This window comes from Aythya fuligula, chromosome 5 (assembly GCF_009819795.1).
Source record: "Aythya fuligula isolate bAytFul2 chromosome 5, bAytFul2.pri, whole genome shotgun sequence".
Taxonomy (NCBI): domain Eukaryota; kingdom Metazoa; phylum Chordata; class Aves; order Anseriformes; family Anatidae; genus Aythya; species Aythya fuligula.
In genome coordinates this window covers 14725507-14753379 of record NC_045563.1, presented here as the reverse complement: position 1 = coordinate 14753379, position 27873 = coordinate 14725507, and the positions used below count along the sequence as shown (strand labels likewise).

Sequence of the window (27873 nt, the reverse complement as noted above, 5' to 3'; positions counted from 1 at the left end):
GATATAAACACTAAATTTCTTCCCCTGAATGTGAAGGATGTAAGATTGTAAATGAGATATTTGTTCTTTTCTGTTTTAAAGATCCAAGTCTTGCAAGAAGCTAATTTGTGTAACTGTTGATTGTGTCTAACACTGGTAAAAGCAATGCACATGACATCACCCACAATAAAGGTCAGGTTTGTGTATGTGTGTGTACATGCTTATGCACACACATTTCTGGAGACTCTTGTTCAAACACATATAGTTGTTTTATACACACTGTGGCAAATCTTTATTTTAACTTGATTTGAATTGTTTACCACCCATAGTCAAATAAAAGTGGTCTCATGCTGGTTAGAGCAGACAAGCTTTGCTTCTGAAACAAAATATAGCAAGGCAGAAAATCCAGGAATATGACGTCATCAACAGGGGGATGAGTCTATTCTGTTCAGGGAGGGGCAGAAAACCAGAAGTTAGACTCATTCATACAACAGAAGGAGCGTGACTGTTCACTGAGAAGTGTTGCACTCTCTCGTTTGTACCTGTTCAGTGCTGAATTCACAGTCAAGGTATGTGTTTCCGCTTCTTTTTCATACAAAAAGTTGTCATTTAAATTCAATACAGACTACTGCTTTTTGAAACCACTTCTTGAATTCTTAATATGTTTCTGTTTCAATTACAACAGTACTAATGTTATTAGCATTCCAGGAACACGGAGAAGTAAAATATTTATTGCTGATGTGGTTTGGTAACTTTGCAGGTTTCATAGAGGTATAACATTTCCAAAAAAAAAAAGAAAGTTTTATTTCAGTGTACCCAAGATGCCAAAGACAAAGGGCTTTTCCCCTGCCACAGGGGCAATCTGGTATGGGCTACCCAAGGGACATGATTTATTCTGTCCAGAAGGCATCTGATTTGCACCATTTGTTACACCTTATAAAAGAACAGAAAGTGCAAACAGTTAATTTTTTTTTTTTTTTCAGCTGAAAAATTGCGTAAGTAGTAAGGAAAAAGCAGAGACAATTCTGTATTCCCTGAAACTTATTTTTTTTCTTCTCTGTTTATTGTTTTGATTGTCAACTTTGTGACTCAGGAAATGTGGATGTGTGTATAACTTACACTTCTGACCTGTCTCATCTATACTAACTGGAAAAAAAAATAGATTTTGAAGTTATTTCTTGTGTAATGTAGGAAGAAAAGTTTCAGTTGACATTTGAACATTATTTGTTTCCTTCTAACATTTGTATTCAAATGAAAAAATACAGTAAGAGCGTGATTTATAAGATGCTGTTAAATATAAATATAGGCTTAGAACTGGAGTTGTGATTAGGATCTTATAACAAAAAGACTAAAGGTTGAAGTATATGCTATTCTTTTAGCTGCTAATTTTCTATTACTTGGTATGTTAAGCAGAGATTTGAGCACAATAACAGTAATAATAAAATAGCCATGCAGCCAAGAGAGTTCAGTTTGTCATTAGAAGCCTTGGGTTTGATACATTATGTGTAATCCCACAGATGCTATCTCCTAAGATTAGAAGATATTCTTGTCTTGAACAGTGCACATATTTTCTTAGAGAATCTTGAACAGAGCTAGAAAAAATAAATAAATACATTTTTACCGCAAAATCTGTAAGAATGAAGCATCAGGATATTGTGTAATATCAGTCATATGAGTTCTATCTTGTCTGCTGTTTTCTGGAAACATGCAGCCTTTAAGAAAAGAATGAAGAGAAGCAACTTCACACTTCAGAATCAGTCATAGACTTCTAAATATATCTGTCTTGTTTTCAACATGAATAGTACAAATGCAGAGAGAAGAGATAAATGTCCCTAAGTTAATAAAGACTTCGGAATAGCCAAAGCAGAGTCATCTCCAGAACACTTCTGTCAGTTTTCCACTGAGCCTTGTACATGCTGAAACAGGAGTAAGTGTGTTACTCAGAGTTACCTGAACATTTTGTACTGCCAATCCATAGAAGAAAACTGCCTTTCCTCCTGAGTTAGAGCTTCCTGAATTAAGGATCTCATCACCACACTGGAACGTGGCTTAAAAAAAAAAAAAAAAATCTGAGCTATATTCACAGAGTAAATATTACAACATTCAAAGTCCTTTTCCAGACAGAAAATGAGGAATTTGAGAGAATTTTAGTACATTGGTTATGAAGAGTCTAAAATTCACTGCTTACGAACATTCACTGCTTACGAACATTCAATTTTAGATAGTCTGCTTTTCACGGAAAGAAGGAAATAAAAAGCTCTTAAAATAAATAAATAAATAAATAAATAATCCCCCCATTTTCAAAGTCACAGTAGGAAAAAAGTCTAGGGAAACATGTTAGCAAACAGAGCTTTGCTTTCGAAACAAACACACCTTCCCAGTAGCCAAGTCAGCAACAAATGTAAACCTGAAGTCATTAGCAATGCTAATCAATATGAAGTTTAAAAAAAGAGAGAATAAATATTTTCTCTCAAAATGACTTCTTTTTTTTTTTTTTTTTTTTTTTTTTTTTTTTTTAATTTACACATACACCGGGCTTGTTCCCTTGTCACTCATGGTTTTAAAAACTTCCTCTCCACTCTCCATGCTTTTGGGTTTCCCCAGCCTTATCTAAATGTTGGTCTTTCTTCCTCCTTGCGTACTTCAGATTTTACACACGCAAAGATGAAAAGCTGCATTTCTGCCTGGCCGGTGCAGGACTGCAAACACAGTGCCTTGAAGCAGAGGCAGAAGCTTTCCCTTGCAGCTGGCATGGCTCTGGGTGAAGGTGCAGTGCTTGAAGACCAAACGCTGCCTGAAGTCTCCAGCTGCTGACCAACACGCTCAGTTGTCAGTAGGGGAGAGCTCAGCCAGCTTCTCCCCTCGGCTGGATGTCCCTCTCCAAATTTCTGACCCTACTGTGCTCTGTTCAGCCACACCTGATTTTATCTCTTAAGGTGCAAAAGAAGCAACGTGATAACTGCTTCAGCCATTCCTTGCTAGCCCCCAGCATCACTGAGGCTCCATTTCTCAGGGGAACTCAGACTTTAGCAGCAATATGGATGAGCAGAGTTGCCACTCTTCTACTTCCTGCTTCTCCGCCTTGTGCTGCTGCAGTGTTCCTGATCAGAGAAAGTTTAAACGTAAGGTCAAGGGACTTTTGCTTAAAGTGGACCTATTTCCTGAGCTGACATTGCCATATGAGTAGTTTTGAAACTAGCAAAAGTGTCTTATGGCACTTGTGAGACTAGATAGCAGACAAGGGCGACCTCGGCTCCAAGCACAGCTGCAGGAGGGTCCATCCCTTGTGCATGTATCCCTGTCAATAACACTAACCTGACTGAAGAGTAAATATGACACAGGCTCAGGGTACAGTTTCACGCCAAACCCTGTTCAAATACTGCAGCCCCCTTACCCAGCTTTTGATGAGGTCAGGCTCTGATAAGGGAAACAGCGAGATGTCCCAACCAGCGATGGAGAGGGGAAAGGGCATCCCTATAGCATGACTGCCTGGAGATGAGTGGGCACAACCGCAGTGGGGAAACAAGATGAGCAATGCAACAAGAACACTAAACACAGACCGCAGGCTGCTGTCTTCCCATAGACAAAGTTGCACTGGCTGCCAACCACAGTTGATGGTATGATGACATACCATTCACTTAGCAGTAATACTAGCACAATGGGGCTGAGGAACCCTGGTCATGGTCCAGCACACCATTGCAAGCCCCAAATATTGGTGAACAGACACCAATGAGACACAGACCAGAAAACAAACACATGGAGCTTAGTTGCCTGCTGAAAGCATGCTATCTTCAGTCTGATGATAAGCAAGCCCGGAGCACTCTGACATTATGGTAAAGCAACACTGCAAAATATTTCAGAACTATTCAAATTTGCCAGTGGTAGATTTGACTTGCTTTTGCTGCTATGCTATATTTACCTCCCTTGTACATTAACTCCTCAACTCAGTTCAGCAAGGCTGAGCTTTTGTGATCCCTGAAAAAAAAAATAAATAAAATAATAATAATGATCTTATCATTCAGATTTGTAGACCTGTCAGTGCTAAGCCCTGCACACTCAGGTATGTCAGTGCAGTGACAGCATTGGAACAAAGCCAAACCTCAAGCTCTGGCTAATTTCAGAGGATGGAGCTGCCAAAATGCAGAAATCCATTTCTCCCTCTCACATTATCTGAGATAAACTCAGTAATAAGGAGAGCAAGCTATGTTTTGAGGTTGAGCTGATTTTTATATTAATGGCATTTACATGTGCTTGTCTGGAGGCAGAACTGGCCGTAGCTGGTTTTCCTCCTGCAGTGTTCCTGCAAGTTGTCTGGGAGTTGCACCCCTGTGAGCCTGGAAGCGCTTTTTCCTTTTGTCATGGCTGTGTGATCTACCAACTCACTGACTGTCTGAAGCCCTGCCTCTCTGAAGAGCCATGGGGCATAGAAATGGGCAGTACATTCCCTCCAGAAGGGCAGTGTGAGCCATCTGCCCACACACATGCAGAACACCCTGCAGCAATCCCTTACTGATGTGATTGTAAACTGCTTGCAGACAACAAGCAGGCCAGAAAGCTGGGAGCAGTTCATCAGAGTTCCTGAGCCTTTCTACAAAATGTAGCTGCGAAGCTGACATAATTCAAAGGTGGAACCTGATCCTTAAACAAGTGGGAGGACAGAAACATCGAAAATATTGACACGAGGTTTTAGCTCAGGTCTGCATGCACCTCTTATCTTCTCCAGCAGTCTTTCCCAAAAACAGACTATATTCTTCACTCTATTATCATAAAATCATCATAGAACCACAGAATAGCTTGAGTTGGAAGGGACCTTAAAGGCCATCTAGTTCCAACCCCCCTGCCATGGGCATGGACACCTCCCACCAGACCAGGTTGCCCAAAGCCCCATCCAGCCTGGCCTTGAACACTTCCAAGGATGTGCACCTTCATAGTAAAGAATTTCCTCCTAACATCTAATCTAAATCTCCCCTCTTTTACTTTAAAACCATTCCCCCTTGTCCTATAACTACCTGCCCATGTAAAAGACATTCTATCTTTTTTATAAGCCCCCTTTAAGTAACTGAAAGGCTGCAATGAGGTCTCCCTGGAGGCCTCCCTCTCCAAGCTTTATATCCTCATCTCTCCAAGTCCTTCTTCATAGGAAGGGTGTCCTTCTATTACAACCAAGACCGATAAATTGGTTTATTTCTTCTCCTTTTCTTGGACAAGTATCATTTCTCTAGGATCTCCAAGGATCATCGATCTAGTTAATGCCAAAATTTCCAAGTGGTAAGGATATGGGACTATCCCTCATGGGCAGACAAACAAATAAAAGCAATTATCTTCTCACAAACTTTCCTTCTTTGTTGAGATTTACAAGTAACTGAATCAAGTAATGAAGAAAGAAGACTGTCAGTTTACAAGAACAAGGGCACTGGTTTAAAACTTGACAGCTTTCTAGATGACTCTACTCTTCTTTTTCCCTTGGTGAGCTGCAACTTTATTTTTGAAGTTGTACTATGTCAATCAAAACAGTCCTAATGAATCAGAGAAGGTGGCAATTCATGAATGGCTGGGATATTGTTCACAGGAGATTTTGATTTATGACATCCCCATTAAAAACATATATATTTATATATTGCATAATATATGCATTGTGTTCTCTTAGCTTCTACTTACATCATTCCACTGAGAAACCTTTTTTCATTAAAAATGGCACCTTATGGCCAATTCCAGCTAGTTGGCTCAGCAAAAGGAGCATTTCCCAGAACCAGAAGGAAGGGGAAGTAATAAAGCGGAGTCATTTTTTCAGGGGTGTTTCCTGAAAAATTTTGGAAATATCAGTCTTTTTTTGGAAATGCAAGACAGAAATTTGTTTTCTTCCACAACAGAGTTGGTCTACAAATTGGCATTTGAATAATGATTACAGTACAGAGTAAGACATCTGGAATTTCATTCTGCTACACTTTGTGTTGTGGATTACTACAGAAAGCTTTACTGTTGTATTTTGCATTGCACTTTTGTGCTTGTTTAAAAAAAGGGGGGGAGGGGAAGCGAGAGAGATAGAGTGAATACATTAATAAGTTTTGGCTTGGGATAAAAGAATTATCTGGTCAAACAGCTTTAAAAATTTGAAGAAAGATTTGACTCTAAATACCAGAATCAAACAATTTCAAATTTTGGACTATTCTGAAGTGAAGTAAGAGCAGGATCTAAACTGTGTGAAAGATCTAGGTTTTATAACAATTTGAATGAAATTCCCATATGAAATTCTCATTGAACTTAGTGATATGGTTTAGTGGAGGACTTGTTTGTGTTAGGTCAGAGGTTGGACTCGATGATCTTGAGGTCTCTTCCAACCTAGACAATTCTGTGATTCTGTGATTACTTTGGTATATCTGACTCAGACAGGAATCCTTAGTCATATGTCTTGACACCCCTTTCCCTTTTGGGAGATTAAACCACACTTTTCTTCCCTCCCTTCCTTCCCTCCAGCCTTCCTTCCTCAAAACTATCAGCATTTCTCCTTTGTGTTCTTTAGCAGTGTTATGTTCTCTTCCAGAACTGGCATCCTCTCACTTTCTCTCCACTTGTTCCTGTCCTGACATTCACACACTGTGTGACTGCCCCAACATAGAAGTATCTCTGCATTTGCTAGCTTGGGGTGCAAGAACTCTCCGAAGGAGCTGTGCCATATAATAAGAGAATCTCTCTGACAAAATCCTCACCATATCTTTGTGTTGACACTGGTATTCTGGAAAGAGCAGATAGACAAATCTTCCTGGTAACCACCTGTGCTCAAAACCCATAGATACAGAGTGAAAAACAGATTGTCTGCACCGGGTTCCAGCAAGTCTCTGACATCTCCCATTGCTAGCTAAGTGGAGACAACAAATTAACAGATGGTTTAATTTTGGAACACTGGCAAAGCATGAAAAGGCAAAAGCAAAATCATAATACAAACACTGGATATCGTAAATTGGCGCTGTAAATCACACCACTTCTCAGCTGAAGAAGTATCTTGAGCCTTCCAGACCACTCAGAGTTGAAAGCTGCATGACTGTTTGTACAATTTAGTTTATCACCAAATTCTTATCAACATTTATTTGAATGCTTAATTCTGCCAATAGAAATATGGTACATTTGCACATAAAAATTGTTGTCATGGGTTTTCAGCTGAAAAACTGTTTTGTTTTGTTTTGTTTTGTTTTGTTTTGGGTGTATAAACCCCAATTTTATCAGCTCTGGACGTCAAAGTAATTGTAATGCAGTCTGAGATTCACTATTGTTCTCTCTCTCTCTCTCTTACCATTTTAAATAGGTATGTACATCTAGTTTTGAACTTTCCTCTGTGATATAGACTGTGGTAATTTTTAACCTGGTATCTGAAAACTGACCTCTTAAAAGTGCAAATGTTTCATTTATTGGCTAAGTCAGGAGCAGAAACATAAAAATAATATGAAATGACTGTCCCATCTGCCCAAGTGACAGCACAGCAGGACATGTTTGACCTAGGAAGGACAAGGCAAAATGGCTTTCTGAAGTTCATCACTGAATTGAAGAAATTCCAGACTTCCTTCTCCTTGAGAAGGAAATTTGCCAGTGCTTGCACTGCCATATTCTGGTTTTAGGAGTTCTTCAGAGAGTATAAAATGGACGGGAAGGGAAGGGAAGGGAAGGGAAGGGAAGGGAAGGGAAGGGAAGGGAAGGGAAGGGAAGGGAAGGGAAGGGAAGGGAAGGGAAGGGAAGGGAAGGGAAGGGAAGGGAAGGGAAGGGAAGGGAAGGGAAGGGAAGGGAAGGGAAGGGAAAGGGGAAAAAACACCAATTATTTTAGTAACGATCACTTGCTATTTAGACAATTAATATCATGTCATGCTTGTATTACCTTCCATGACACCAATCAGTAATGATGGAGATTGTCCACTGGGATAGAGTATTAGAAAAGTCAGGCTTTTCAAGAGATTGAAACTTTAGTTAATAATTTGGTAATGTGGGTTTGGGGATAGATCTGTAGATGTTGTCAGATGTTCTGAATTAAACTGAGACTGTCTTAAGAAGCACGTGTAGAGGTGCTAACTTAAAAAACCTGGATAAATTTCATCTCCACTATATTCTGCCTGCTTAAAATGAATGCTGTAAGTATAATTGACAATTATATATTTAATCATACTTTCTAGCCTATTCTGTTGTCAGAGCCCGATGTGAACCTGTCTACATATTACTTTGATGGGAGGCATTAAGAGAACCCAAGGCATTCTGTTATAAAGAGGACAGGTTCTGACTGAGATGCCCTCAGAGGGCTGCCTGCACTAAGGAATCCTCTCCTTGCACAGAGCCATCAGTATGTGGCTGAATTATAGAAAACGTAGTACTGACTACAATATTTACAGCTCCTGGTGGGGATAATTATCTGTAGTTGCAGACAAAATATTAGTTTAAAACATCCTTTAGGTTGCTGCACAATGCAACAGAGCCTGAATCAACTCTACAGTAAAATCAATTGCCTGTATGTTAAGAACTAATTAAAGTAGCGTCTGTCCAAGAAATGGCTATTGCATTGTAGAGACTGCAACCAGTCAACCACACATACTTAGTTATGGGAGACAGGATTTTCTAAAAAGCCGTAGTTGTGAAAGTCAGTGGTGAAAACATGCAGGAAACACTGCATTATTGCAAATGCCATTGACAACTCTGTAAACACGTTAGCAATTGGCAGCACCAGAGATGGCAAATCTGTTTTTTTTTTTCCTAAATGGCTGTTAGAACGTTCTCAAGGTGTTAGAAGGAAAGTGCTTTCAGGGCATAGATCCAGTTCATCTGAAAGGCAAATCTCACCATTAAATAGTGCAAAAAGGGAGCAACAGTGGTAAAAACTATTTGGCCATTAGACCCTCACATTTTGTCATGAGAACTTAGTGCTGCTAAACAGGGAAAAGAGCTGTGTTTCAGTTAATAGGAGTGGGGTAAGCAGAGCTGAAGAGGCCTGGTGAAAGCAATGCAACAAACTGCAGGGCTGATGAGGACATCCATATATTCCTCAGTGAGGGAGCCTTAAGAGGAGTTTTGTACACTGCCGAGCAAATCCTGGGCCCCCACTAAAGCAAAGCAAACAAAGGAGCATCAGTTGCTCCATCTTCTTGGGGAACATAAATGCTTCAGAACTTACAGGTTTTTTCCTTTTATTATTCCACCTCTGTTGTTTTGTTGGTATTGTCCAGTGCTCTCTGCAGGATATTCCCATTGATTTCTGTAGAGAAGATATCAGGCAATTTATGTCACTGGTATGCTTCATCTGCTCTCTCCTATTTTCCAGCCATATAACTAATTAGTTGAATCCCAAGACCAGTTCTAAGGACCTATCTTAGGAACAGTTCCCCCAGCCCACCTCTCAAAAGCTGTCATTATCCAGTTGAAAATTCATGTATGTCTTCCCCAGCATAGCTGTTTTCAGCATGGCACTTGCAATAGTTTTGATCCATCTGGGTTTCAGAAAAGGTTGCTTTCTGAAGCAGGAAATGCTTACTTTAACAAAGAAATATAATCTTGCTGTACAAACTACAAATTCTTGATAAAGTCAGAAGCATTTTTCTTTATCACTGGATATGGATTACCTCAGCTATTCACTGGGCTCATGGTATTGTCTGCCACTTGATAGCTGCATTGTATGGTGTGATACCATCAGACCTGCCATTTCACATGACATCAGACTCCTGCAATGGATATCAAACAGGTCTCACAACATTAGTGCACCAACATCTTTGTATTTTGCAGTGGTGTGGGGTACAGCAAGCCCTTCTCATACAGCAGAGAATTCCCAAAGCTCCTGCAGTGCTTAGGGAAGGAGATTCAACTTCTTTTGAATCCATTCCAACATGGCAGAACTGTATTTCACTTCATAAAATGAGGAAATTTATAGTCTCTCTCTCTTTTTTTTTTTTTCCCCAACTTTCAGTCACAGTTCTCATATGGGAAATACGAAAAAGAACAGAACAAGATACTCTGCCAACTTTGCAGAGTGAGTTTGTGGTCAGTTTTCTTCTGTTTGAATATTTTCTCTCACAGTTGTCAAAATATTTTGAGCAAACACATACAGTGCACACAGAAGTGTAAACGCAGCTGTGACTTGAAAGCATCAGGTAATGTGCCTTTCTGTAAAAGAATCAGAGAGCATCTTGGTTCTCAGAGACACAAAGCTACTCCTGACACCAGTCCTAGAGTGGAGCTGCATTACATCCAGTAGTGCAGGGGTCCATGAGGATTAAGCTTCTGGAGAATTAAAGATTAAAGAGACTTGAGAACTCCTAGGATGTAATTCACTGGTCACAAGGAGAGAGGGAAAGAGTTGCAAAATTGTCATTATAAACCTTTCAGTTGTTGATATTTTCTAGAAACAGAAGAATCAGATTCATGTCCCTGCTTCAAAAATTATTTAGGTACTTATATTAATTTGAAATAGCTTTATCAAGAGGAATAGTCTCAATCAACATTATTCAATGACCTTGTGGTGTCTTAGGATACAGGCATGTAGATCACCTGAGTTGAAGACCTTGTTCCAAGTTTGGCAGAGCAGAGACCTGGATATAGGTCTCCCATCTGCCCAATGACTACAAAGAGGGCATCAAATTGGCGTATGCTTGATTAGCACTTAGATTTAAGAGCATCATACATCATATACTTTGTTCCTACCTAGGCGTATACCATGTTGAGAAAGCTGGGGACAGAAAAAAGAGTAACTTAGTATGTCAGAACAGCTTAAACCTCCTCAGAGATGTTTGAATTTCTCTGCAGCAGACACTGAAATGTGTTCTGGGAGAGGGAGAAAAGAAGCGATCATTTCTGTTCTCAGAGTAGTTTGACAGTTTGTGAATCCATCTTCTTTCTCTGCTCACTAAGTGCTATGGTAAATGTTGCTGAACAAGTACAGAAAGTTCTCCTACTATGTTTGCCAATCAATCATGTACAAAAGAGAAGGTAAAAGCTGCTTGCCGTTAACACAAAGGAAATCTCCAGGAAACAGGAAAACAAAACAGTAAACCATTTATTTGAATCTAAATTTAAACTAGGGAATTGGTTGCTGTGCACACATCTCCATGTACAGGACCTGTATGTACCAAATACTACTTCTTGATGCCCCCACAGTTACAGACCTCACTTAGTTCTTTTGCCAAAGACAATAGTAGTATTTCAAATATTAGCAGAAGTCTTAAGGAGTGGTGGTGCTGAGGGATTTACCATCATATTTTATTCCTTTGTCCAACCTGCACCTTGCCATGACAATTACGCATTTTTGACTATTTATGTGCTTATACCCTTCCCTGTGATTTAGGCTACTTTTTAATTTAACAAAGCTCTGATGCAGCCTTTCTCTGCCAGAGGAAGATTCTGTCATTTTATCATCCATGGCAGTTCTTTTGGGGGATGCTTTCTGAAATCCCATATCCATGAAAGATTTCCATACAAGAGGAATGTACAGCTCCAAAGAACTGCTCCGTAAGCTCATACGTATAGCAAGATCATGACTAAATCTTTACAGCACCTTGTTAGTCACACCTAGCCCTTGTGATCATCACTGACTGGGTATAAGTCATGTAGCCTCACGACAGCTCATCTGAGAACTTTTCACAGAAAAAAAGGATTTCTGAGTAACTGAGTCCACTCACATTTGTAATTTCTCTCAGTGATGTTATTGCTAGTGGACAATACATTAATACATGACATTTATAAATGTTACAAAAGGAGTGATATATCAGAGCTCTGTGGCATTACCTTTCTAACTAAACATGTGTTTTCTCTCCTCCATGCTTCAGGGAAAGAGGACAAAATATTTCTACAAGAGAAATTATAATTTTAAGAGTTATTTCTTGCTGAATATTTCTAGCTTATGTTGTTCTTAATATAGTTATGAAAAGTTAAAATACAGATGGAATTTAACTCAACTCTGAGAAATACAGCATTCTCAGGAATGAGAAAGGTGTTATGAACATGCAGATTTTAAAGAGGTCAGAAAGTCAGCAAAAATAAATGTACTAAGGCAGGTTTGTTTTTTTCTTCTGTTATTTTACTCATAGATAATATCTTTTTTCAGAGGAAAGACATAATATCAGAAACAAAAACCTTTGGCTCTATCTCATTGTCTTCAGCTGTTGCCAAGGTAGCACAACTTTACATAGCATTCCTAATGTCCCAGAAAATAAGGAGCAGCAATATTGCTCAAAACAACATTAAGCCAAGGTCTAATATGCTAAACACCACATCAGACTCTTATTTATTTCAAACACAAATTTTAATATTTTTATATTAATAGTATTTTGAAATATTATTTTAATATTTTTAATATTTAAAAATTTTAAGTATTTTTCCATAACTGAAAAGCATAAACATATTTCATTTTTTTAAATTATTATTATTTTCTGAAACAAATCATCAGCTTCTCTTTTTCAGCTCTTAAAATCTGGACTGTTTTAACAGACTTATTCCCAGGAGACTTTTCTTTATCTTCTTTTGCTGTAATTCTGCATTTCATTTTACAGCCACAATGCTCTATTTTATAGCCCTTGTAACTCCCTATTAAGCCCAAAGATTTGCTAGTTTCACAGCAGAGTTATGTCCTCCACCCTCCAGGCTTTTTGCTAACATCAAAAGGCAAAGGGATCCCAACAGTGTCTGGGGCTCTTTCAGGAACTCCAATGTGTTTCATGTGGCTCCAGAAAAACACAACTTTCAGAGACCTTGTATCATGTACCATCCTCAGGCAGACATCCCAGACACCCTGCACTTTCCAAAATGCCCATATTAAAGCACCCAAATGACCTCACAAACACCTGGCTGCTGCTGTCTCAAAATCACAGATTTTTGTTTTCTCTTATGCATTTCCCTTTCTTCACTAACTTAATGTTAGTGAAAGTCTCTGAGATCTCCCCATCTCTCTCCACCTCTCCCCGTAGCCATCTACAGAGGTAACTGAAGTAACCCAAAGATTAGAAAGGTAAATGCAGCAGTACATATTTTGGTGCTACACAGATAACACACATTTGAAATATGGCTCCAACAGCCCACACATCACACTATAGCCCAGAGCAAAAGATGTAACTGGGCACATGTCAACCCCCAGCATCACCCATCAGCACCCCAGTGTGCAAGCTTTGCTCCCTAGGCACTCAGGCTCCCCACTGAAACCCCCAGTTAATACAAGTCAGTTTTTCCTCCCTTCTCCAATTTGGACTAGACACTGCTGTGTCCTGATATTAGCAAAAAAAAAATAGCAAAAGCCAGCTCACATTGTGCTTTCACCAAAATGTCCACAGCTTCCTAAGGACACTCACTTACTCACTGCCAAAATTCTACTTTTGTTTGTGGGCCTGAATCCAACTGGAAGTTTCAACTATTAGTACAAGAAGAACAAATTAAGAATCTTAGGTTGGAAGGGATCTAGAAAGGTCTCTAGTCCAACCTCTTTCTCAAATCTGGTCCAGTGATGGGATAAAATGATCAGACAAACACACAGAATCACAGAATTGTCTAGGTTGGAGGAGACCTCAAGATCACTGAGTCCAACATCTGACCTAACACTAAACCATATCACTAAGTTAACCATATCACAATGCTACTAAGGGCTTTATCCTGTTGGGTCTTTAAAACTTCTGAAGGTGACAAGCTTGAAATTGAATGATTTAATGGCTGAATAAACTTGATGATCTTGCTATTCTGATCCTACATCAGACACTAATGTTAAAAATCACTATTTCTCATTTCAGATTAAATAAAACTATTGTAACAAAAATTTTCTTTCAGAATGGCAGCAACATCAGACTTGTGTGACATTTGTACCATTTTGGAGTGCATTGTTAGTAGTACAGTTTCTAGAATAGATAGCATCAAATCAAAGGATGAACACCATCACTATATTTGGACTAAATACGCAGTGTTCATAGTGATATTGGCCCTTTTCCATTACTGAACCCTGTGTTCAGTAATTCTCACTGATCCGGTTCATATTTTCCTCCTACCAGCTCTCATAGGAGTGTAGCTGTTCTGTTCTGATCTTCATCTCAGCTATAGTTATTTTACCCATAGATAACATATTCTGTCAGAATTATCACAGTTACTGATGTATATATAAAAGTTTAAATAGAAGCTTTGAAAATAAGCTTTACAGAGAAGGAACAGAATTTATAAGAAGCATATCTTGCCTGTGTTTTTGTTGACAACAAATTCCAAGAACAAGGTCCATCACAGAAGATTACGATGATCTTCTAATATGCCTTTGACCTCTTGCTGAGAAAAGCTTCTGCTTAGGTTATCCCATCACATGTTCTTCAGACCTGCTAGACCCGTAGGTGTGCAGTTAAAGGAATATGCATTGAGATTGTTATTTCATAAAACTCCCTTTCCCCTGCAAACAGACATTGTCCTGGAAGGAAAACCTCCAAATGTGAAAAATGAAACCTACCTCTCCTTGGCTGGCAAATATTTGTGACCTGTCAGATGGTCTCAACTGAGGCAGTTAAAAGAAGTTGTGATACCTCTTATTTGCTTGAGTCCATCAATTTTAACGCTATAGGTAGGCTTTTGAGAAAGCAGAAGCAATACTTCCACAGTCAGCAGGAAATAGGCTTTCTTGTAAGCACCATGCTGCAGAGAACCACCCTTACCTATGATATCTTTTAAATTCTTGTTATTTCTCATTTCAGTAATAGCAGATGTGTTGGACAGATACCTCTATATCTTCTTATGCCTCTGGCAGCTCCTCTGTTGCTTTTACTATAGTATTTATACCAGCGTGAAGAAGTAAGGCTGTGAAACTAATAGCCACCAGCAAGGGATACTTGGCTGCCCAGGCTGGGCTCAGATATGTTCAGGAGTACAAATCCTCACAAAAATATATAGCATCAAAACAGGCTTGGCTCTTTACAGGGATTTAGAGGGGAGACCATGGCAGGCCTTGGGTGTTTTGCTGTTTCTTTTTGTAGCTGCTCTGTCTTCTAAAAAAGCACCATCTCTAAGCCTCATATGTCAGAAGTGAGCCAATGCCCCTCTCAGTATGCAGCCACTCGCTAAAAGATGCGTTTGTCCTCCCAGCTTTTCCACTCCTCTGTGTCACCATCATCTGAAGCTGTACATATCTGGAAAACCATTTGGTCACTGGCAGCACTTAAATCAGATATCATAAATTATTGTTAAGAATGTTACAGACTTCAGTCTGGAACTCAGCTGAGAGTCATATCTAGCCTTTACAAGGCCCTTGTTCTGAATCTGTATCACTCAAATGGAGTTGTGTGCTGGATACCCATCTCCCAGGCACTACCACCAAATAGGTCTTATGCAATTGTTTCCAGCAGATCTGAGAGCAAGGGACAGTCATTTCGGGGAATAGGTGAGGCATAAACTGACACAATGCAGTCTCACAAGAATTTTAGTTTACATTCAGAGATCATAAAATCTTACCTGAAGTGGCCTACAAGAGTCCCAAGGCTGAATAATCATCAGTATTGTATTATTTTATTTCAGGGAACAGAAACAATCCGGATGCAGAATAATCTTCCGCAATAGCATTTGTCCACAAGCTTATGTCCAGGTAATGTTTGTTTATTTTAATTAAATACCTTTCCTCTGAGTTCATTACATGTATCCAATTAATTTAATACAGGAAGAAAAACGGATATCAGCTGTATCCTGTAAAAACACTGAAATGATTGTAACTGTTATGGTTTCAAAGTAATGATTCCAGAGGCTGGAAGATGCTGACAACAAAATCTTATCCTGGAACATTTGCATTTTAAACAGTCAGAAGAAATAAATCAATGAGCCAGTCTCAACTTCTTACCACTGATGAAGTTATCATGTAGACATACCTCTTTCTTTATGTGATTCAAAGCTAAGAAACAGTAATTTGTGTATAAGATTACTTAATGATGTTTCTTTAAGCAAACAAAGCTACAATAGTAATAATAGTATACATATTTCATCTTTTTCCATTTAAAAATTGTTCTCTGGTATCATGACTTATGCTGATGCTAATAAATAAGACCTAGAATAACTAAGACCTCAAATCCAAGTGCCAGGACACCTCTTGCTGCTGAACAAAGCAGAACAAGCCAGGCAGCAAGGTTTCTGGTGACAAGAGATCTTATTCTATTGTCTTGGCAGAAGGAGTGTTCATGACTCACCTTGAATAAAAGTGAATTACACCTCCCTCCATCCTGGTACAATTTTACTAGTGGATGAGAAGAAGCCTTACACGGCTCAGAGAAGTAGACGTGTCTTAGGAGGCATGGGCACAGTGTGACACAGCAGGAGGTGATGCAGTGGCTCCTTGCATTCATTCCCAAGTGATGTGTCAGTGGTTAGCTGACCCTGATGAGAGAAACTGTGCATAAATGTACATAAATATCTGAGGAACCTAGCCGTTCCCAAGTAGATATGCATGTTTCTCTGTGCAGTGCCACTGTGCATCATCAGAATAAGCAGATGTGCAGGGGTCCCTGCACTGCCTGATCTCTGTGCCTATGGGGCAGGCACAATTTTATATTCCACTAAGCAGCTTCAGCAGCAGTGCTCCTGTGCTCTGGCGAGAGGTTTGGCAACAGATTACACAAGGCCCTGAACCACAAGGCCATAGCCTGTAAGAAAAGCCTGCAAGAAGCCACAGGCAGGATTGTCTGTGTTTCCTGTATGTGATGGGGTTTTGTTTGAATTTATGTTTGTTTGTTTGTTTTTGTTTATTTGTTTGTTTTTGTTTTTTTGTTGTTGTTGTTGTTCTAATTCAGTTTTCCCAGCTGAGAATGCATGAGTTTGTCCTCAGCACACAAACACACGGTGACTGTGACAAAACAGGCAGAATATCTTTGCATATAGAAACCAGTACTCAAAGACCTAAAAACATAGGCTCCCAGTGGTATCCCAGTCCCTAAATATATACTGGAGAAAAAAAACGGAATGGTTGTCTGGACTTCCAGAGTCCAGAAAAATCCTGAGGGAATGAACAAATTTTCAAATTCTTCCCAGACTTTTTTTTATTTTTCCTAAAAATAAGAGAAATTCAGGAATGGAAGCTCCCAGATGCTTTGGATTGACAGCAAAAACTCAGAGCAGGATGGTGATCCCAAAGAGCAAAGGAAACTGGAAATTGTTCTTGTCTCTATGAAATGTGGATTAACTATGTACACTCAGGACATCAGCAGCTAGCAAGTGCTCACACTGAAGACACTTCACTGAACTATAACCACATGGATGCTCAGCCCCTTGTTTTAATTTGAGCTGATTTTACTCTTGCTTGCTCTTGAGCAAGATTTTACTCTTGCTTGAGGGCAAAAGAAGTGTTGTTTGTTGTAGGAAAGCATAAATTAGGGATGGAAACATAGATGCCTGCAGTGACTCATTTCAGCCCTATAATCCTAGCTGATGTAATCAGTAGGCAATTTGACCATACCAGGATGTGGCTATAATTTACAAATAGGAGAGATCATAAACTATCAGAATCTGAAATATTGCGTCATGCTTTTAATTCCAGTACTTTTGTAGTCAGAAGTATTTCCATGGGCAAGACAGCCTCGCCTCAGGGAATTTTTATGCCATTTTTTGCCAGTTAACTCAAACATCTCATCTCTAACTTGGATACCAATAAAAAGTTGTCCCATGAACTATTAAACAAGCACTCAGTTCTCTGGCTCAGCTTAAGCCAAATAGCCCTCTTCCCCCCTTCTTAGTCTCAAATACCCTTGTTTATACCACAGGTTACACTTAACCCAACCTGACCCTGTGGCAACAGGTAGCCGTGAAGGCTGGGGTTATTTGACAACAGTTTCTGCCTGCTGGTCTGTCCCTTGTTCTTTCAGATTATATCTCACTGTATCTTAGCATTGAAACAAATGTTTAACATAGTACAAGAAAGGATTAACACCACTCTCAGAGGTGTTAATAAGTCCATGAATCCAGTAGCTGCAGGGCTTCATCCAAACCCAAAACAGGTTGTGAAAAAATGTTAACTTGACGCATTTCCCCATTTGGGGAGTAAAATGGCTTAGCTTTCCTCAAGCCTATTCGTATCCAGTAACACCATTAACTGAGTTCTGACTTTTTTTCCCCTGTGCTTGTGTTTTTAGCTCACAGCTCATGATCCTTCAAGGGCTTTTTGTTTTGCTTTATCATATTCTGCTTCTCCTCTTTCAGTAAGGATCATCCATAGAGCCCAGCATGTACAGCAGTAGCATGAAGACTTTCCATCCTCACCTGATCCTTATTCCAAGTCTTCTGTACTCTGGGCGTTATCCTTGGCTTGCTGCCTTTATTCTTGCATGCCTTTATTCTAACATGCTTCCCCCCTGGATGGTACATGTAAGTCCATCCTTGATCAGTATGACATCCCACCAGGTTCCAGGCAAAGGCGAGAGGCATTAATGACTGTGCCCAGTCCTCAGAGCTTTGAGGCCATGGCACTTCAGAGCATCACCTTTTGGGGCCCCTCTCCCCTCTCCAGCAGCACAGCAACTGCAGTGTATTACCACCTTTTTCCTAGCTCGTCCGTGAGGGTACATTATCTGCAGCACTGGCAGGATCAGCCCATTGTCTGACATACGACTGTGTCAGCCAACCTCAAAGCCCTTCTCTGTTGCTCAGGTCAGTGTTTGGAGGTGATACAGGGCTGGGTGCCATCTGCACAGGGCAGGACATAGCTGTCTGCAACACAGAGCACCCTGCAGCCTCCTGCTACCAAAATATTGTCATTTATGCCCAGTACTATTAGAAGAAAAAAAAATATTCTAGAACAACATGAAGCAATGTCTGACAATGTTTTTACGTGACTATCAGGCAGGAAGTATCTAGCTGTAGGAGGTGAACTTCAGCAGAGACCAGTTCAACCCACTACAGCAGTCCTTCATAATCTCAGTAATAAGTGGGTTGCTTCAGCTGGGCAGTGTTTATATCAAAATCATTGGATAAAATCTTTTTGAGGATCCCAGCTGAGACATTAAAACTGCCTTGCATTGCACAGAAAGTGTTTATAGAGGTGTGAAGGGATTACATTTATTTTCACTAAATTGCAATAATAAGATAATGGCAAATAGACATAAATTTCTTTTCTAAATTGTGGCTGTGTAAATCATAATTTATTCAGGAAGCACATGGTTTAAATTACTTTCCTGTGCTATAGAGAATAGCTCCAGGCAATCATTTAAATAGGGCATGTAATGATCATTTGTACATTTTGTACTGTTCACACCCACATTTCTACCAATGTTTTACAGAAGTGCTTGAAGTAAGGACCAAGGATGCAGGTCATCCAGGAGCCCCACAGCATGGGAATAGTCCCTGCACACTGTTCTTAGACCATGGTAATGTGATAGAAGTAATTTATTTTAAAGAATGCTAGGGCTTTCCCTTCTAAAGCACAGTCCTCTAAAAGAGATGAATTAAAGGAAAAATATCGATCAATAGGCAATTTTTGAACAGTTATTTGCTGTAGAATTAATTTCTGGTTATTGTTTTTCTATTTGTCATGACTATGATGGACAGCATAGAAATTGCCAGCTACATCATAGCCTTTTTGACTTTGAATCACTAATTAATGTTTTATTAAATATATGTGGATATCCAACCTGAAAACATTTTTATAATACACTTACACTTAATTCTTGCCACCAGTTCACAGCCCGCTACCAGCAGAAGCAACAGCTTCTGCCAGTAGCAATGCCCAAGATCTTCTGTTCCCAGATGACCTTCTGTTGGTCATCCATTAGAATTTCCTATGTGTTTTTACAGCATGAAGTGCCAGGAGAAGGAGCTACAAAGATAGTGAAGAGTCTGGAGGGGAGGATGTATGAGGAGAGGCTGAGGTCCCTTGGTTTGTTCAGCCCTGAGCAGAGCAGGCTGAGGGGAGGCCTCATGGCAGCCTGCAGCTCCCTCACGAGGGGAGCAGAGGGGCAGGTGCTGAGCTCTGCTCACTGGGGCCAGCAACAGGACCCAAGGGAATGGCATGGAGCTGGGACAGGGGAGGGTCAGGCTGGGGCTTAGGGAAAGGTTCTGCACCCAGAGGGTGGTAGGGCACCGGGACAGGCTCCCCAGGGCAGTGGTCATGGCACTGAGCCTGACGGAGTTCAAGAAGCATTTGGACAAAACTCTCAAATATATGGTCTGGGTTTTGGGTGGTCCTGTGTGGAATCAGGAGTTGGACTTAATGATCCTTGTGGGTCCCTTCCAGTTCGGAATATTCTATGATTCTGTGATTCTATGAGACACAGAAAGAGAGACTTGAAGCTACTGTTTGCAGTAGCTGTGTTAGTCCCGTGTGTTAATCACAGCTGTGTTAGCTGAGTTGCTGTGTTAATCTTCTCAGAAAAGATTGTAAACTGATATTTAAGATGACTGATTTGAACAATTTGATAAATGTGATTTGAAAAAAAAAAAAAAAAATTAAAGATCATATGGAGGCTCTCAAAATGGTAGGGTTTTATATAACCCACCATTTTGGTTTTCCGGAATTAGGAGAGGAAATCTTCATTCTTGTGTCTGTGAGGTCAAGGAGAATGGGGACATTTCAGAAGACCAGAGAGGGTAAAATAAAAAAATACCTGTCATTAAAAGGCACAGAGTGCGGGACCCAGGGACTTACAGACCTGTCATTCTCTTTTAAATTCCTGGAAATAGGTTAATAAATAAATAAATAATCAGAATATCAACAGATAGAGGACAATAAAGAAAATTAAAGTGATAAGGAACTGCCAATATAAGCATGTTGAGAATAAGGTTGTGCCAAAACAATCCAATACAGACTAATGGATAGATCAGAAGCACCAGATCTAGGTTACAGTGAGTCTTTTGGTATTTTCCAACATTCCATTGTACTGAAATATGAATAAATAAAATCACATTAAAAAATGCAATGTATATGCAGATTTCTGAAAGGGCTCAGACAAAAATAAGATTTCTAACCAAAACATTTACAACCTGTGGCAGTTGTTTGCACATGGAAGATGAATAACAAACATAGATGAGAATATTTCCAATGTTGTATAACATGCACTGCATATCGTGTTTGCTTTCAATATAGAACAAATAAATCCATACCCTCAAGACCTAAAAGCTCCAGATAATCAGTGTAACCAAAAGCATAGGTCACTGGACAGGTGTCTACAATGTGTAATGACAGATAATAAACTGGGTCCACCAGCCGATTCTCCAGATGCTGGTTGAAAACATTCAGAAATGTAAAGGACATAGGTGTCTCAAGGCTGAGGTGGTTCTAGTAAGGACAAAATGAATGAAGAGTCAGGATACATGCTAGAGGATAGAGATGTGTTCCTGAGGTTAGATATGGGCTTGAAAAGTTTTGGTTTTGGAAAGATAAACTTGGAGGATGAGAATATTTTGTTACTGTCCAGTTTATGCAAATATTGTCCTTTGCTCAAGTTATGAAAGACTGGAAATGTGCATTGCTGTCATTTTGGTTTGCGCTCATTAATCTATTTCTGAACTGCCCTGTATTTCAAAGTTCTCAGTCCCACTTGCCTGTTCTATCCAGTTGATCTGTACTGCCTGACAACTGTGCTATAAATTTTATTAAATTTTATGGTAGAGAGTCTTTGTTGTTGCCTCTAGTGTATATAGTGAAATTCCATCCTGATCTTTGCTTTTGGTTCCCAAGCACTGTGGCACTTAATTCAAAACAAATACACAAAATATGGCCATCATTTCTCAGGAATTCTGCATCTAACAGCCAAATATCTATGTGCATATCCAGCACTGACATTTATCAAACAACAAATGCAGTAACTAGAAAACAAATGAGAACCTCATCCTTCCAGGAATTACAAATGTGTTCCCTTTTCTCTGTCATTTCACCAGATGAATCAGACAAATATTTTAGTTAAAAATACATGTATATCTGAAAAGGTTCCAACCAAACTGTAATATAAACAGTGGTATTTTTAAGACCTGGGATAAGAAAAACAGTATTACTGTCACCTAGTCCAGGGAACTATACATACATACTGGGAAACCAGTCTTGTACTTGAGCATTAATCATCTCGGAAACACAGCAATACAGTTAACATTTTAACGTCACTAAGTGAAACCCGGACACTTAACTACTGTTTGATCCTACTGACATTTAAGCACATACCTGACATTTAGGCCCTTAAATGGCTCCCTGTAAGACCCTAGGCTGTTCTGAATATTTACAGTACAGCACCTGTTTTTCAGACTGTGCTCTTGCACCCAAAATAGCTCACTGTAGTCAGATGGCCACCATCTTTGCGAACCTGCCAACCCACCTACCATGGTAGGAAGGAAGGAAAGGAAGGAAGGAAAAGACACAAGGAAAAATAAAAAAAAAAAAAAATGTAGCTCTAGTGAATAAAGGCCAGCCAATGCTCTCTTCCAGCTTCAGTTAACCTGCTTGTTACAATGACAACTGTTGCTTCATCCCTTCTGTTTCACCCCCTTGATTGATCCAAATGCACAGTCCATGGCAGTTTGCTTTTTGAAACCTTCTGCAAGTATGCAGGGTGCATAAAGAAAAACAAGCCAGAGAATTGTGAGCCTGTTCAATACCATGTTTTTAGGACAGTGGTAAAAGCAGAGCCAGTTTTTCTTATTGTGTCTTTTGCTGCAATGATCTCATTGCACCTTTTTTTTTTCCCCTCTCCGCACAGAAATGGTTATCATCACAACTGAAAATGTTACACAACTTTACAAGCTTATGGCCACCAAGGAGCTCACAATCGTTCCAACAGATTTCCACAATGATTCTGAAGTTCATCAGCTGAATGGATATAAATGTCTAAATTCAGATGCATGGCTATGGCTACAGACTTTTCAGCCTGGATTTCTTTGGTTTATATTTATTCTGGGAGCAATAGAAAATGCCTTTGTCCTTATCGTACTGTGTTTCCACAAGGGTCACTGCACAGTGGCTGAAATTTACCTAGCAAACATGGCACTTGCCGACCTACTGCTAGTCTGTTCTTTGCCTTTCTGGGCCATCAACATTTCTAATAATTTTCAGTGGCCTTTTGGGCTGTTCCTCTGTAAAGCCGTCAACACAGTCAGCAAAATGAACCTTTATTCTAGCATTTATTTTCTGACACTAGTGAGCATCGACCGCTATCTGGCCTTGGTGAAAACCATGTCTCTGGGACGGATGCGGCGAACTGTCTGTGCCAAGTGGAATAGCTTTGTAGTCTGGATGTGTGCATTGTTCTTATGCTCACCTACAATGGTCTTCCGAAAATTACAGTATTACAAAGAATACAACATCACAGCCTGCGGTCTTGATTATCCAGCCCCCTACTGGCACCCTGCAAACAACATCCTGCTGAATGCTGTGGGCTTTGTGATCCCGCTCTGTGTAATTACCTATTGCACTACCCAGATCATCAAGGCCTTACGAAGTAGCGAGTTACAAAAAATGAAGTTAATCCAGACAGAAAGGAGAGCCACCATGCTGGTCCTCGCTGTGCTCTTGCTGTTTGTCATTTGCTGGCTCCCATTCCAGATCAGCACATTCATCGATACAATCTGTTACTTGGCAAAAACTTTGAAATGCCTTGAAGAAATCAATGACATTGTGACTCAGATAGCTACCTACTGCGCCTACAGCAACAGCTGCTTGAACCCGATCCTGTACGTTATCGTCGGGAAACACTTCCAGAAGAAGGCTGTGGAATTCTACAAGAACTTGCTCCCACAGAGGTGCAGAAAGTCACAGCCTGTGAAGGTGAACTCCTTGGACACTTTAAGAACTTCCATTTCAAGTGAATGTCCAAGGAAAAAGTCTGTTTTGCCATTACAACGGTAGCACAATTTGTTCACAATGAGGGCAGGTCTACAGAATAAACATGTGGTAGCATTCATCATTTGTGGGAAACAAATGGTTTGATCTTAATGCAAACTTCATACAGAGAACTGTTTCTAATGTTATGGACATTTTTCACAGTTGAATCATTCTTTGTAATGTATTTATGGTTTTCATGGCTGAATTTTATTTCTTGCATGTTCCATTTGAAATGTTTATATTTCCGTGGAATCTAAGTGTCTGAATGCACATACAATTGTCTTATTAGAGTCCCAGTATAGAAGCTATTGTCAGAGTTGTGCAACTACTTATGGTACCCATACAGTTTGTTAGACTATTTTTTTATAGAAGGGAATCATATTTATGTAAATTTAAATAAATCCTGTAGGACTATTATTCAAATAGAGTTTTAGGTGTGACCCTCTTTTGGACTTCCTTTCTCTGCTCCAAAGCAATATGGGTTGCTTGATTGACAAGCTGTGCCTTCTTGCAACTGCCCTGCCTCTGCTAGGTGCAGATTTACATCTGCCTGTACACATGGAACATAGCTCAGAAAAGGTAATGCAGATAAGGGAGGAAAACTTCAACCAGCTTAATGAAGGCAGTAGAGGTTTTTTTTGTAGCAGGAGACTCTTTACTCTTTCTTCCACAAGGTAAAAATGTTCACTATGGAGAGCTCTTTTGGGGTGGGTGAATGCTATCTTCATTAATACCTATATGTCAGCTCAGATACTAGTTTTTTAATGTTCACCAAAACATAATTAATATTCATAATGTTATTTAATGGAAGTATAAATGCACAGTACAACTGGTATAATCTCACAAGAAGAAACAAAATATGGAGGAGAGCATCACCTTACTGCCTTAGAAATCTAACTGAAGCTAATAGGAGTTTTGAATATTCAGAGTAATCAAAAATGGTATTTTCAGACTCTAATACTACCTAAATTTTATTTGTAGAGTTAATATGAGTGATTTTAATACAAAATATCAATTCCTAAATTAGACTGAATTAAAAAAAAAAAAAAAATCAAAGGACTTCACATGGAAGAAACTCTGTGTATGTAATTGTCAGTATGCAATTTTACTTATTGGAACCTTGATCTAAAACCAACTTGGAGATGATCAGACTATTAATGCATGGCCTTTAATCATAAGAGCTTGAATGGAGCAATAAAGTTCCATTCAAGCTGGAAAGTCTGTATTAAATCTTCAAATAATTAAACCAAAGAAATGCTCTAGAAGCTTGTGGATGTGCTATTAAAACTATTGTATGTAGATGATTTATTGAAAATTTCTGTGTTTTATTTAATCATCCAGTATAATCCTATATCATAAGTACTTTTATAGTTTGTTCTATATATTGTCCTAGACATCTATGATGAAACACTCCAAGCCTTTCCGTTATTTCCAGTATTATCAACATTGTCTTGTTCATGAGCATATTGTTCACACAACCTTTAAATGAAAGGAACTCCATTCAGAGGTTATTGGGGCAATGAAAGAGAATTTTGGATATGTGGTACTGAGAAGTATGAGTAAAATATGAAAATGTTATGACTTGTCAAGAATACGGTATTAATTTAAAATATGTAAATACATACATGTGTTGTTTTGCTGTTCAGAAAGTATGTACAACAGAAAATAAATGACTCTAAGATATTAAATTTGCTGGCATTTTGTTTTTCCAGCCTGAGTCCTTTTACTCAGGAAAGACTTCTAAGAAGCACAACTGTTACAGACACTTTCCTTCACTTCCTGTTGTACCAACAGAAAGTGAGTTAAAACAAAAGAATTTTAGTTACTTTCAAAGTTTGGGGTCAGCTTTCTATTCAGGGCCCATGTCTGCATGGTGCTGAACACCTTCAATACACTTGGAAGTTAAAATCTGAATTAAGGCAGCTAAGAACATTGAAATAATTTCACTAGCTTTTCTCTGCACTCTGGTAGCCTAAGCTCCCATGAAACAGCAGATACTCCTTTTCTTTGTGAGGACCTGGGGTACACAAGAACCTACAGGTGCCCTCCATAGCTGTCTGTAGGGTGGGCCGTCTGCCTAAAACCTTTGCTCTGCTATCAAAGCAAACTGATATTAGCAACAAAGAAAATTCCTTACACCAAGCTCTGCAGATTGTAGAATGCATAATGTTGATTTCCAGGTTGCCACTTTCTAGAGTGATGACACACTGTGTAGCATTGGCATCTATCATTTATGCAGATAACCAAAAAAGAAATAAAAACACCCTAGAAATGAACGTCCAATGTAATGTCCAAGCTATATCTTAACTACTGGCAGTTTATGGTCACACTTGCACACTTTGCTCTGTCCCATTCTCACAGAAACCAGGGAAAATGTGAGGCACGTTCCTGGGAAAACAAGGGCAGACTTTATCCTCAGGACCTCAGAGCTAGGAATATCAAATTGTTACTACTTCACTTTTTACTCTTCTTTACCCTGCCCGCCTCCCACTGTCTGTCTTCCCTCTTACCTGAGGCTGCCAACTCTTTCATTTAGACTTCAGTCATGCAAACAGATAACTCTACATTCAGTCTGATAGAGGTGGCTGGGGACCATTGCCAGAGGAACAGCAGCTATCTCAACACCCCATTGGCGTTTCCGGGATGGAATTGTATGGAATTGTTCAGCTGGGGAAGGGACCTTCAAAGATCATCTGGTCCAGCTGCCTGACCACTGCAGGGCTAACCAAAAGTTCAAGCACATTACTGAGGGCACTGTCCAAATGCCTCTTGAGCACTGACAGGCACAGGGCACCAACAGCCTCCCTAGGAAGCCTGTCCCACTGTCTGACCACGCTCATGGTCAAGGCATGTCTGTCCCTCCCGTGGCACAGCTCTGTGCCATTCCCTACCACACTGTGTGCTGGGAGCAGAGAGTGGTGCCTCCCTCTGCGCTTCCCCTCCTTGGGGATCTGCAGGGAGCAACAACACTCTCAAGGACCATAATATCCTTTTCATATTGCATAGCCCAGAACCACACACAACATACAAAGTAAGGCCACACCAATGCTAAGTATAGCAGGAGAATCACCTCCTTGGAGCAGCTGGCTACACTGGGCTTAACATCCCCCAAAATGCAGGTTGCTCCCTCAGCTGCCAGGGCACACTGCTGGCTCATGCCAGGCTCACTGCAGTCCCTGGCCCCTTTTTGCCAAGCTGCTCACAAACCACTCATCCCCAGCCTGGGCCTAGGTCCAGCACTGCTTCATCCCAGGTATGGGCAAGAATAATTATCGTCTTTTTACTGACCTTTTCAAGTGGATTATTGACTTTACCTGAAAAGAATAATTAACAGTCTTAAAAAGAGTTGGCATAAGCAGATGATGCTTGTTGTGGGTAGGACAAAGTTGCTGTTAAGGAGGCACTTTGTTGAGAAGTCAGGAACTCAGTTCAGCTCTCCCAAATTCTTTAGCTGTTTGTGTTAGCCATCGGATCATCCTTTCCTTCTGTTCCTTGGTCAGTACATTGTAGGTTCCCAGATTGTACTTGCACCTTCCATATTTTGCTGTTTCAGCCTCTGTAAGCTGTACATAGTAGCATAGTAGGGCTTGATTATAACTGTTATGTGATGTTGGCAGGATCAGTTTATTAGTAATTGTAAATCACCATGCCATTAGTTTAAGTGGCTACAAACCACTGTTTGTAGTACACGTAAATAAATCTAGTCAAACTAAACCAAGATCACAAGGTCACATCACAGAACTTCTCTTCTGTTCCAGAATAAATGATCATTCATAGAAGATGACTATATTGATACACAAGCCACTTCAATAAAGAAAATCAAAGTGCTAAACCAAATTGTCCCAAAAAAGATAATCTGTTCAGATAATTAAAGGCTCCAATTGTGCTATGAGGAAGAGGATTTTAATGGCTGAATTGTTGAACCAAGAGCCAGAACCCTGGAGACCTTTTGTACTTCTGCCACTTCTCTACTCTGTAATGTGTGTACTAACTGAGCAACCAGTCTTACCTCTGCCTTCATCAATGTATTTTTTTAATCGTTCTGATCAGAGAGGCCCAATTAGGAATTTTTTGTAGGGAAGTCAGCACAAATGGAATGGCTGAAGATCATATAAGCTTAAAACATAAACTAATGCACCCTGAAT

At 39.7% G+C, this 27873-nt stretch overlaps 1 protein-coding gene across 3 annotated transcripts; it reads left to right on the top strand.

Moving 5' to 3' along the window:
* Window positions 1-485: 485 nt before the first annotated feature.
* BDKRB2 (bradykinin receptor B2) lies at window positions 486-24703 on the top strand. Of its 3 annotated transcripts, XM_032188741.1 has the most exons (4): window positions 486-548; window positions 15466-15532; window positions 19203-19289; window positions 22608-24703. In XM_032188741.1, exon 4 carries the CDS (start codon window positions 22610-22612, stop codon window positions 23750-23752), a length of 1143 nt encoding a protein of 380 aa, XP_032044632.1. In that variant the 5' UTR covers window positions 486-548; window positions 15466-15532; window positions 19203-19289; window positions 22608-22609; the 3' UTR covers window positions 23753-24703. The 3 variants fall into 3 exon arrangements, with proteins under 3 accessions (XP_032044632.1, XP_032044631.1, XP_032044633.1); XM_032188740.1 differs by lacking the exon at window positions 19203-19289; XM_032188742.1 differs by lacking the exons at window positions 15466-15532; window positions 19203-19289.
* Window positions 24704-27873: the final 3170 nt, after the last annotated feature.

Bases quoted from the DNA above. Each gene is read 5' to 3' on its own strand.
- BDKRB2 (XM_032188742.1), top strand. From the start codon at position 22,610: ATGGTTATCATCACAACTGAAAATGTTACACAACTTTACAAGCTTATG.